The sequence below is a fragment of the Cetorhinus maximus genome, chromosome 3, assembly GCF_964194155.1.
Source record: "Cetorhinus maximus chromosome 3, sCetMax3.hap1.1, whole genome shotgun sequence".
Lineage (NCBI taxonomy): Eukaryota > Metazoa > Chordata > Chondrichthyes > Lamniformes > Cetorhinidae > Cetorhinus > Cetorhinus maximus.
Window position 1 is genome coordinate 112,948,000 of NC_135881.1, and position 13,464 is coordinate 112,961,463.

General features: G+C 38.7%; 1 protein-coding gene across 6 annotated transcripts in view; it reads right to left on the minus strand.

The window, feature by feature from the left end:
• The window catches only part of dgkb (diacylglycerol kinase, beta), a 959,831-nt gene that overhangs the window by 653,084 nt on the left and 293,283 nt on the right, over positions 1-13,464 (minus strand). For all 6 annotated transcript variants that reach the window (XM_078535051.1, XM_078535068.1, XM_078535062.1 and 3 more), the window contains one exon: positions 11,716-11,833. In XM_078535051.1, the coding sequence (XP_078391177.1) occupies positions 11,716-11,833 (118 nt within the window). The remainder of the gene's footprint in view (positions 1-11,715; positions 11,834-13,464) is intronic.

The following is a 13,464-nucleotide window of genomic DNA, read 5'->3' on the forward strand; positions in this document are numbered from 1 at the left end:
GATTAAATGTTATTTAATCTTTTCAAAAGCATTTTGCTGGTCCACATTCCAGCACCGCTGTTGGCCCTGTCTCAACAGCTTTCTCAAGGGCTTATTGACCTCTACTAAATTTGGTAGGAGCTTGCCTACTTGGATGACCATCTTGAGGAATCTTTGAAGCTCAGTTATGTTCTTGGGTTATGGACATTCTCTAATTACTTTCATTTTGTGTGGATCAACTGAGATTCCAATGGCTTGTACTATGTGACCTACAAACTTGATCATAGGCTTGGCGGACTCACATCTTTCATTCAATGTTAGGCCTGCATCCTGTAAGACTCTCAGGACTGCTCTGACTCTGCAGTCATGTTCATCTCTTGTGGATCCACGTATAAGGATGTCGTCCATATGGAGCATTATTTCTTCCATGCCTTCTAGTGTGTGAGGCATTGCTCTCTAGAAAATTTTTGGAGGGGACACTTGAAAAAGGGCAAAATATTGAAACAATAATGATTGAATGATGTTATAAATGTGGTCAGCAATCGTGATTCTTTGTCCAGAGGCAACTGCCAAAATCCATTGTTTGCATCCAATTTGGCGAAGAAAGTGCTCTTGGCTAGTTTGGCAAGGTTCTCAGCCACCAAGGCTATCAAATGGATCTCACGTTCCACTGATTTGTATTGTTGAGTTAAAACCACGCAGATTCATAAAGAGCCATTTGGCTTTGGGTCTGTAACGATTCCTGAACCCCATTTGTTGGCATGCTGACTGGTCAGATAACCCTTTGCTGCTGCATCATTTCAATTTTACCTTGACTTTGTCCAAGAGTGGGTGGGGGACTTTCCTCAGTGCAAAGAGGCAAATTGGTTTAGCAGCAACTCATAGGGCTGAATTTTCCGTTCGTTGGGTGGGTGGGGCTGACCCAATCGCGGGCGGGCGCGGAGCCAATCGTTGCCGGCGATCCAGACCGTGCCGCCATTTTGCGCAACTAAGGCCCGACCAGCGCATTTCACACTCCCGTGGAGAGAGGGATTTTTAAAATTGTGGCAGGCATGTACAGACCGCTGGTTCCATTGGGGAACCAGCAGTCTGTATAAAGAAAGACCAGGCAGCATCCTTTAGGCTGATCACCATGGCCAGCGACAGGTGCAGGGGGTCTGCACAGTAGGCTCCGTTGGAGGGCAGGCCAGAGGAGGAGGGCAGGTCAGGGGGGGAGGGCAGGTTGCAGGGCAGACCAGCAGGGGGCCAATGTACCCCTTGCTTCTCTGATGCCTGCCTTGCTGCCCTTCTCGAGGACGTGGCAGCACGGCGAGAGGTCCTGTTTCCCAAGGATGGGAATAGGATGGCCCCCCCACGTCATGAAGCGGGTCTGGCAGGAGGTGGTGGAGGTGGTCAGCTCCCCAGATGCTGTCCGTCACACAGGGACCCAGTGCCGCAAGCGCTTCAATGATTTGTTGTGCTTTGGAAGGTTGTGTACCATGTTGGCCTTGGCCATTTAACCCAGCATGTAGCCTTGGCCTTTGAGGCCCCCCGCCCCCAGTCTTTGGTTTCCCTCGGACTGTAAAGTATTTTGAAAATTCATCAGTAACTTCATCCACTTTGTAGATTAATTTCAGCTTTAGGCATGCCTTTCTGCTTAGCGGAGAGCACTCTTGATTTTGAATGACAGAGAGGTTTGTTGGTTTCTCAGTCTTTATATTTCAGCTTTGCCATGAGTTTGCCTTTGACTTTTAAATTTGTCTCACCAGGACCTTGTAATTTGATAGATGAGGAATGCAATGTAATCCGTGTGAGCCATTTACCTTCAACTGATGAAACAGAAACCTCTTTTCCTGTGTCTAGGTTAAACCCTGTGCCATGTCCATCCACTTCGAGTTTAATACTCCAATACTTGTTTACAGTATCATTTACCTCCCCCAGAAAGATTAGTTCCTTTGCTTGTGATTCTTCCACTTCTTGTATGTGGCTTGATTTTAAAATGTTCTCCCTCTTTTTACAGTTTGTCAGCATTTACGAGTGACAAACAGTTTTGAAATGGCCTACTTCTACAGCTGTGGCACTCTGCCTTCTCTTACTGGACATTCTTCTTGCTTGAGCAGTTTGTTCCCACCACATCAAAGACATTTCAAAATGATGGTTAATATGCTTTTCCCCATTTTGGCAGGATTAGGCTTTGGCATGCTGTTTCTTGTGACCTATAAACTGAATGACCTCACTCAATCTTCACCACGGATCTCTCCTTTCTTGCGAACAAACGCCTGATTCTGATTTCTGAGTTCCATTTGCCTTGCAATCTACATTTCTTTCACTTATGTTAAATCCTCTCCTAACTGTAAGAGATCCGATAATGCTTTGTTTGGGACTGCGACCACAATCCTGTTGTGAATCAACTCATCCTTTAAGGTTCCATAATTGCAGTTCCCTTTCAACCTATAGAGACCATTGATGAACAAATCCATTGTTATGGCACAGCAGATGATAAATGCTAAGTTGCACAAATCCCAGAGGGGAACTTGAAACTGCCACAACTGTTTTGCAATTTGTATTTTTATTTTGAGATGCGTGCTTTGAATTCAGTAGTAGTAAGTCCAGTGAGTTTTAGAGGTTTTTTTCACAAAACTAATTTAAACATTTATTAATAAAATAAATAATTTTAAGCACATAAGTAGGTCTATAAATTACTACTATGATCACTCCTAGCTCCCCTAATTAATCTGAATCCCAGTTACAACCCTATTAAATCAACTGTAAAAACAAAATAGATTTTAACAGACCCAGGCAACTCACACAACACCCTGGACAGGGATATTCATAGTGAATTCTCTGAGCTTCGGTTCCTATAGGCAGCAGCTTGGTACAATCGAGGCTGGAGGCTTTTTACACTTATTAGATCTTAGGATGCCTTCCTCTTACACATAGCCTTCTCTCCTTTATACATATTTTCCCCTTTGAATGCAAATTTCATTGTTTCAATATGTCTTTGGACTTTACCTTTCTGATAATAAAAATCTTTCATAGTACCAATTTTATCAGTAAGCTTTGGGAATAATAAACACACTGTTTAGCTTCTTCTGGCTAAGTGTAACATTTCACCCTCTCTTTTAAAATTCAAACTACTCTAGTTTATCTAAAAAATGCAGATTTTCCTTTACACCTCACATTCTAAAACTTCAGCCATGTTTACTTATTTAGCATTTCAAACCTAGCTTCTCTTCCAATATATCAAAGCCTTCAGACCAGCTGTCTTTAATTCAATTAAGTCACACACACACACACGCAAAATGCAGACTACAATATTGCTACTTTATATTTAATTCCAATAACATTATGAATTTTTTTTATTTTCATGACACTCCCCTCTGTGTTGAAGGATGAACTGTCATAATTTAAACAGTTGGCTTCATTTTCCTAACCCATTTTACATTATCTTCTGTACTTATTATACTATTACATTACCAGATGCATGCAGTAACATAGCAATAAATATACAAATCCTTTGTATCAACAGAAATCATTCCAGTCCAATGTCAACTTTTTTTAAATGTCCAATTTTCCTTTTAAGCTTCAAACTCTTGACAATGCATCTGCAATCAGATTTTCTCATCCAGCCACATGTATAATCTGTAGATTAAATGGTTGCAGTAATAAGCTCCATCTGCATAGCCTGCACTTCTGTCTTGAAATTTGTCCAGAAACTTTAAAGCATTGTGGTCTGTATAAACAATTGTGTCTGAAGTGTTTGCAACATAAATCTCAAAATGCTGCAATACTAACACCAGGCCCAAAGTCTCCTTTTCGATCGTTGAATATCTTCCCTATTGTACATTCAACTTCTGTGAAAAATACCCTATCGGTTTCTCCATTCTAGTGTCATCTTCTTGTAACAATACAGCCGAAATGCTTATATCACTTGCGTTAATGGACAACATAAATTGTGTGGCATAATTGGGTACTGCCAGAACTGCTATTGTAGTCAATACAGTTTTCAAATTGTCAAATGCCTTCTGACACTCCTGTGTCCATTGAAGCTTCTTGCTGTTTACTATGTTATGGCACAGCCGATGGTAAAGGCTGAGTTGTTCAAATCCCAAAGGAAAACTTGAAACAACTGCCATAACTCGTTTTGCAATTTGTATAAATTTCGAGATGCATGCCTTGAATTCAGTAATAATAAGACCACCAAGCCTTGTAGGTTTTTACAAAACTAGATTAAATATTTATTAAAAGAAGAAATTACTTTAAATACATACATAGGTCTATATAATAGTACTGTGATAACTTCTAAATCCCCTACTTAATCTGACTCCCAGTTACACTTTCGTTAAGGCAACAGTAAGACATGCATTTTTAAAAGACCCAGGCAAAGAATCATGATGCCCTGAACCAGTCGAATTCAAAGTGAGTTTTCTTAACTTCAATTCTTTGAAAACAGCACCTTGAGGCATAGATGCTGAAGGCTTTTCACATTTGTTAATTCTTAAAATGCCTACCCTTACACACAGTCTTCGCTCCTTTATACATATTTTCCCCTTTGAATGCACATTCCCATTGTTTCTCTATGTCTTTGGACTTTACTTTCCTGATCATAAAAAAATAATAGCATAGTACCCATTGTACCAATAACCTTTGGGGAAAATAAACACACTGTTCCTGAACTTCACCTGGCTAGGTGACACATTTCACCCCTCCTTTGAAAATAATCCAACCTCCGTTTGGTCCTCTTCCCTGTCAAAGTACTTTTTAAGCATATTTACATAACACACCCTCTGCTTCTTTCTTCCATCTGGGGTATTTATTAAATAATTTATTTCACTCAGTTTCTTTTCAATCCTGTAAGGTCCACTAAACCTTGCCTTCAATGAGTAGCCCAGTACTGGAAACAAAACTAGCACTTTTCCCCCAGCAACAAAACTACGAGCTGTAGCTTCCCTGTCTGTCTTCACTTTCATCACTTGCTGTGATATTTTTAAATGTTCCCTAGCTAACTCACATGCTCTGTCTGATCTTTCTCTGATGTTTGATACATAATCCAGGAGAGTTGTTTCTGAATATTGACCCAACAATTTCTCATGAGTCAATTTCAGTGGTCCCCTTACCTCATGAACCATAAACTAGTTCAAAAGGACTAAAATCAGTTGATGCAATAGGAGCATCCCTAATAGCAAATAACAAGAATGGAATTCCCATAACCCAATCCTGTGGATAATCATGACTATACACCCTCATCATAATTTTTAGAGTTTGATGCCATCTTTCCAAAATCCCTTGTGACTCAGGATGGTAAGGGATTGACTTAAACTGTATTCTTCCCAAACTGTTCATTACTTCCTTAAACAGCAGTGACATGAAATTTGAACCCTGATCTGATTGTATTTTTTTAGGTAAATCATATCTTGTAAAAAATTCAGTCAACCATTCTACAATTCTCTTTGTTGTAATATTTTTCAAAGGTATCACTTCAGGACACTTTGTAGACACATCCATTATTGTCAGTAAGTACTGATTTCCAACTTTTGTCTTAGGGAGGGGTCCTACACAATCAATTATGACTCTTGTAAAAGGTTCTTCAAATGCTGGAATTGGAATTAAAGGTGCCAGCTTAATCACTACTTGTGGTTTCCCTATCACCTGACATGTGTGACATGTTCTACAGAATTTGACTACATCATTATGCAATCCAGGCCAATAAAAATGTTTTGTATTTTTGCATGTGTCTTTCTAATTCCTAATTGTGCCACCCTCCCCCAATTGAATTTCATGAGCAATTCTCAGAATCTAATTTCTATATCCAAATGGTGTAACAATCTGATGCACTTCCTGCTAGCTTTCATTTGCTGAAACAAGATAAGGCCTCCATTTTCTCATTAAAAATTTATCCTTATGGTGATAACATTCGGGAATACATTTGCCTCCGCTTCCAAGTAAGCTGTTTGATATAACTATCTTATTTGCATATCCTTTTTCTATATCTCCAACAACTGCCTTGAGTTAAACACGGAGTCAGCTAATTGGACTTCCATACCTTCTCTTTGCCTTTGAGCTTCCTATTCTTCTTGTTTCAACCTATGAGCCTGTCATCTTGTTATCACACAACCTGGAAATAATCCAGGATGCTCTCTCTGCAACACTTCTGTGGAAAATGCTTCTATGGGCTGCTCAGCTACCTTAGGCATCACCCACATCTGGCACTCAGCTATATCATCACCTAAAGTAAATTGAACCCCTGCAATAAGTATTTTTTCCATTACTCCAACAATCACCTCACCTGTTTTCCACTTACTCCTTAACTTTACCTTCCACAATGGAATACATGTAGCCTCTCCAAGAACCTCGCTTATTATCACCTGCCCCTGCAATACTCCCTCTGAACAACAAATGTCACCATCCCACAATATTAAGGATTGACATACCCGTGTTTCTTAAAATTTTAACATATTTACCTACTACACCCTGTGCACATGGAAAGACTTTCTCTTCACATACAAAATCTTTAAACATTTCTGCAATCTGCTCCTCAGAATTCTCTTGGGTAAATTGTGAACACATTCCCACTTCTTTGCCTAACACTGATTCTTCCTATTTTACAAATACACAAAGCACTGATTTTTCCTGTGCCTGAACCTCAGAACTGACAGTACTTTTATTTCCAGAACTTTTCTGCACCCCAATAATCCCAACAGGTTTTCCCTGTAATTTCCAACACACTGACTTTGTGTGTCCAACCAAATCACAATGAAAACACCTCAATTTTCAAGTGTAACCTCTATCCTCAGCACCTTTTTTATTCTGAGAAAAAAACTTAGGGGAATTTCCACCTACTCCTTCTCTTCCCTGACTACCCACCTTCCTTTCACCTTCCCACTTTCTATCCTTCTCTAATTTAAAAGGGTGATGAAAAAAAAGTTTAACTCTATGAACTAACTCATAATCATCAGCTATCTCTGCTGCTCATCTTACCATTTCAACCCTCTGTTCCTCCACATAAGTTCTCACTACCGAAGGAATTGGATCTTTAAATTCTTCCAAAAGAATTACTTCTCTAAGTGCTGCATATGTCATCTCTATCTTTAATGGGCATATCCACCGGTCAAAATTACTTTGTTTTACTCTCTCAAGCGCAATATAAGTTTGCCCAGGCTGTTTTCTCATATTCCTAAATTTCTGCCTGTATGCCTCAGGAACCAACTCAAATGCACTCAAAATAGCCCTCTTTACCATATCATAGTTCACCAACATTTCTTCTAACAGTGAAGTATAAACCTCATGTGCTCTAACCACCAATCTGGATTATAACAACAATGTCCAGTTTTCCTGTGGCCATTTCTTCTGTTTAGCTATCTTCTCAAATGAATTAAAGAACATTTCAACATCTCTTTCTTCAAAGTTTGGAAGAGCTTATACAAATTTAAACATCTCCCCACTGGGTTCTGATATGGAAATAAATCCTTCCTCGCTTTCTGGTGACTCTTTTTTAACTGACAGCATTTTAAGATGGAATTCTCTCTCTTTTTTCTCTTTCCTCCTTTTCTAACCTCACCATTTCTAATTCACTTTCCTGTTTTCTTTCTCTCTCCTGCCTTTCTGCCTGTTCCCTTCGGGATGTCCATTCCTCTTCTTTTTCTGCAGCCTCTAGTTCCAATTTTTTCATTTGCAACTGAATTTGAGCCCATTCTAACTACCCACCCCTTGGAGAACTTGGTCTCTCGGGTATTCCTTCCTATTTCAATTGCTGTGCTATACCTTCAATAATGTCTGATTTCTTTACCCCTGCAGGTAATCCTAATTGTAGCTTATCTGCCAATTTCATTAACTTAGCTTTACTTATCTTCTGTAATGCAACCAACATTATAACTTCAACTCCCAGATAAGTCTTGCAACTGCCAAAGCCATTTTTCAATCTCACCACTTTAAAAAAAAACCTCACACCAACTCCTGAATTCAAAGTGCTTCTCATACTCGTAACTTTAAGATTCACCAACTCCAACCCAATCAAGGAATTTCAAATATATACCACAAAGAGCCCCCAATTTTTCTTATGGCACAGGAAATGGTAAATGTGAAGCTTCTCAAATCCCAGAGGGAAACTTGAAGCAACTGCCACAACTGTTTTGCAGTTCGTATTTTTATTTCAAGATGCGTGCCTTGAATTCACTAGTAATAAGTCCATCGAGTCTTAGAGGTATTTTTTACAAAACTAAATTAAATAATTATTAATAAAATAAATTATTTTAAGCACACACATATGTCTGCAAATTACGACTACAATAAGTCCTAGCTCCCCTAATTAATCTGACTCCCAGTTACACCCCCATTAAGTCAACTGTAAAAACAAAATAGATTTTAACAGACCCAAGCAACGCACACAATACCCTGGACAGGGGTATTCACAGTGAATTATCTTAGCTTTGGTTCCTATAGGTAGCAGCTTGGTACGTAGAGGCTGGAGGCTTTTCACAATTATTAGATCTTAGAATGCCTTTCTCTTACATATTGCCTTCTCTCCTTTATACGTATTTTCTCCTTTGAATGCAAATTTATTTGTTTAAATATGTCCTTGGACTTTACCTTTGATAATAAAAATCATACATGCACACACACACACACACACACACACACACACACACAATCCAGATCCCACTATTCGTACTTTACAATAAATCCCAATAATATTGTGAAAATTATTATATTTTCATGACACCATGCTTTCGCCTTGTCTTTGCTTTCTATTATTAAATTTAGCCCTGTCTATTAATAAATTTTGATGGACACTGAAATAAGAGTCGAAATCTTGTAGGATTTCTTCATAAGAAGTTGAAGTCTCAACAACCCCCTGCTTTGCTATCATATTATCAGTGATAGATCCTACTGCATAAAATAGAGTACTGACCTGGTAATTTTGATATTATTTATGTAATCATAAATCAGTTCTGTACATCGTGAACCTTTTTCTCCAGTTGCCCCAGCTCTGGGCTTGTTGTGAGCCTTCTGCATTCTGAAATGGTTCTTAGAGTGGTGGTGTGTATTCCATGCTTCTGCTGAGCTCAGGAATTGTTCTTCCATCTGTACTGCTGCTTGCTGGTTCAGGCCTCTACTTACTGCTGTCAGGTCTCCACATCTATGTCTCAGCTTGCATCTGTTGCTCCCACAATGTTCCTATGTTTTGTTGAATCTTAATTGTTTTTCTTTTGTGCTTACTTCGAGGATCTATTTTCTTGCCAGCTCTTGTATCTTTTTTGAAAAGTTCGCTGGGTCTCTTAGTCACTGCCACCAGATTTTGTTTCACAAGCGGGGTCTAGACGAAGGTTTGGGGGATTGTCTATTCTCCCAAAGCATGTTCCTCGAGTCTGTAGTTTCTCAAAACCATTACTCTTTATTTACATCAAGTATTTACACATTTGGACCTCTACGCCAGTTTGGAGCTTCTCCTCCTTCCAGATCTCCCTTCCTTCTCAACCATGTGATCTAACATCATGATTACACCATCATCATGTTTGCTCCTGACATTAAACCTTGACATAAGGATTCCTTTAATTCATTTGTTAAGAAGCAGCAGGCAGTAAATAATAAACAAACAACAGTAACAACTAAGTTATCAAAGGAGAGCTTCATCGTTGCACCCACTCACTGTGGTGGGTGCCTAGAACGCTGGGGTTTAGAGCCTCATCAGGTCATATCCTGTGTCAGTTTGTCTCTGCCTTCATGGTAGTGGAAAAATAAAACTGCATCTAACTTTCAGTTATTGATTAAAGGAGATTGGGTTTAAATGGCCAGTGTAATAAATAGACTTTAAAACTGTCTATATATTAGAGGTTGGTTTGCTCATTCATTCTAAATATCACAAGTATTGTGGGAAAACTTGTGGATTATCCTAACATTGATGCATTACCTTTAGATTATTTCTCAAATTTCCTTTTACTTTAAGTTAGTCAGGCCTAAGCAGTGGTGCACTGAAATCCACTAAACCAAATTTCCACAAAATGGAACATCTCTTCATTCTATAACACCATTGTGTCCAACGGTGCAAATTAAGGAAGTTTTTTTTAAGGCCTACTTCACCCTGTTGGCAGAGCACAAAAGCTTGTTATTTTACTTCTCAGTTTAATCTCTTCCAGCACAGCACTGGAGGTTATGCAATCAATCTTCTCATCACATTAAGTAAGTAAATCAAAAATAAACTCAGGTTTCATTGTATAGATAACCTATAGAGAAAATAGTTGTGTTGCATTACAGTCTAATATTTATAAAATGAGGGTGCGGGGAAAACAGCCTCAGAAGCAAGAATGTTGAGAACTTTTATTCTTATAGGTTCCACACTCTTCCAGTCAGCCAAATTGAAAAGCCCCAGAGGAGCATTGAGTCAACCGATTCATAATTGAACATGAAGGAAGGGACTATTTTATCCATTGAGGCCCTTTTTTCCTGAAAGGTCATGTACAAAGGTCATGTACACTGTCATGAAATCACAGAAATGGCAAAGTGATCCGCTTTACATTTAACTATTATTCCAAAGGACAGAAAATCTAAAATTATCCGAATTGTCTTATATTCTATGAGCTACATTTCAATTTAGAATCTCAATTGAGACAAATTAGATAAATTTGAAAAAAAATCCAGATTTTTACACAATTCAGATGATTTGAATTCCCGACTCTTCAGAATAACTTTGTTTTACAGGTTGTGACCTCATAGAAAATTGTCCGACAAATGAAATGTTTCAGACTGTTATTTTACTGAGTACAGTCTGTGCTTTTAATCTGACACACAATGTATACTCTATACCTAATTCAAATTGCTTGATTCAAATGACCTATTTTATGTCTTAGAAGTAATTTCTGTTAATTACATTGCTTAATTCAAAACACTAGATAATTCAATTTTTAGCAGGAGAAAAAATTTTTATGGATCCGAAGTACAGTGTAGATTATTAAACAGTACATGTCACACAGTGACTGGGTTAGCTTTGGATTGTAACTCCACTGACACATAAACTAGGCAAAAAGTATGCCATAAATAGAAGCAACGATCAAACATTTTTTAGTTTGAATAAAAATGGATGGAATTGTCATTTGTCATTCACTCATTAAATAGTCACTTCAGGGGATTTAATTTGAAGTGCTGTTAAAGAATTTAATTTCTCATCGAAACAATGGAAAATGTCCTTTCTCTTTACAATTAACAATCTGCTAACACTACATGGTATGCTTTAGAGTCCCATGATATTACTCATGGATTACAAATTACTGAGAAAAACAATCATTCTCCCAGTTTGGGTTTGTTGAAATAAATAATTTCACCTTGATTTAGTGTTCAATAGGACGTGCACATATCTGGTGCTAGGAAGCGTGCAGCACAAGAATGCTGCAAAATAGAAAGTGCTGTGTATTTCCTTAAATCAGCTGAATCTTCAAGTACATAGCATTGAGTTCCTCTACTTTAAAACCAAGTGGTAACTGCTTACTCAATGCTGTTCAGGATAATCATTAGGGCAATATTATCCTGGAGTTATCAGATACAGCAAGAAGTAGTTTCTTCTTATTAAGTCTATTAAGAGATCAGCTTGGGCTTAAAAATACACTAGGATACTACTTTATGTACTCTGTTAAGGCAGAAAGCAACATTATTGAAATATATAATGCAGGTTGTATATTCGAATAACAGATTTAGTAAAATATATGGTTGAACTGCACTGCTGAAGTGGGCTTGACAGCTTATTTTCCACATTATCATAATACTCACAGGAACAGCAGAGGCCCTGCTTGCCAAAACCAATCAGCATGTTCAAACAGAGATTGCAGTAAGCAGGTTTGTTAAAGTGCTTTAGTCTCCACACATGTTGTCCATCATCCTTCACATTCTACGAAAGAAGAACAAATCAACAGTCCAGGTTAGAGCATTTTTTATGATCTGGATCAATGAAAGAAAGAGATTTAAAAGACACCAATTCCCAAAGCACCTTTAAAATTACCTCTGCACAGTAACTGTCATTATGTAGACAAATGACATGGCCAATTTATGCACAGCAAGATTCCACACACAGCACTGTGAAAAATGACTGGTTAATCGGTTTTGCTGGCATTCATTGAGGAATGAATGTTGTCCAGGACATGCAGTGCCATGTAATCTTTAACTTCTGCTCGAACAGACAGCAAGGCCTCAGTTTTAACATCTTATTCTGATAGACAGCACCTCTAACAATGCAATATTCCTTTAAGCCTAAGAGGGTCAACCTAAATAATATTTTTAAATCCTGGAATGGGATTTAAATGCACAACCTTCTGATTCATAACCAATGTGCAAGCAACTAAGCCAAAGAGACATTTTCTGTTGCTGTGCAAAAAAACATTCCTATTAGGGAGAATAAAGATGTGGGAGTCATTAAAGGTGGTAACTGAGGGGCTCAAGTGAGATTAACTGCAACAGCAAGATACAATTTATTTATTACCTCCATCTGACTGAAGTATTAGATCACTCCCTCATAACTATAGACATTTCCTCTCTCAAAGATATTTTCCCCCACCCTCTTTATGGGTCTGCTCTCTCACACAGTATCCTTAGCCAAAGCTGTCAGTGGAAAATTTGATTTCTGCTCTTTATTAACCAGTGCCAAGAAGCGATACAAGAAAAATATGGAAATACTCTGCATCATATTTTCTTCCCTGCAGGAGTTCAGGGAGCGGGTAAGTCTCTGGCCTCTGCTTGGTACATGTTCAGGATGGGATGACTGGGTTCATGAACTTGATTATTTCTAAATTATGCTGTTTCCATTTTGTAGTGTAATAGGTTAATAGAATAGATATGCTCATGAGTGATGTAGATGATGATGTATAGGTGACATCAGCAGTCATGTGCTAGACTCTCAAGAGAGAGAGAGGATAAGACACAATGTACTCAGGTGAGACATACCTCTTCTGTAACCTGTTTATATCTAGTGTTAATAAACTAGTTTAAAGCAAGTACCAGGGTAAGACTATAGTCTGTCTAGGGAAGATAGGTAATGCATCCAATGCCAAGGGTCTACAGAACATAGTGGTAGTACAAAGCATGTTAGCAGCAATGGTGACACCAATTTAGCTACAGATTGGTGTCATTGATGGAAACACAGCAAGGAAGTGAAGGAAAACTTGGCAGCAGCTCATACTTACAACCCAACAGAAGGGACAGGCAAACTGGACACCAGCAGCAATGCCAGCGCCTGCCAAGCAGTCACCGCTCTTCCAGTGGCAGTTTGAAAACTTCGATGGCCCACGGATAGGCCAGAGTTGGGGCCTTTGGAAGAGAAACTTTCTCAGGTAGTGAGCAGCATCAGGATTGCACACTAACGAGCAGCATCTTCAGGTTAGTCTATTACTTTATGCTGTAGGCCTGGTAGCTGATGGCATTCTCCTGAGACAGGGGGTGGCAGAGTCCACTGCAGACTTTGACACTGTTCTCAAAGCCTTCAACACATATTTTAGTCAGCCACGGAATCCCATAATTGATCAAGTG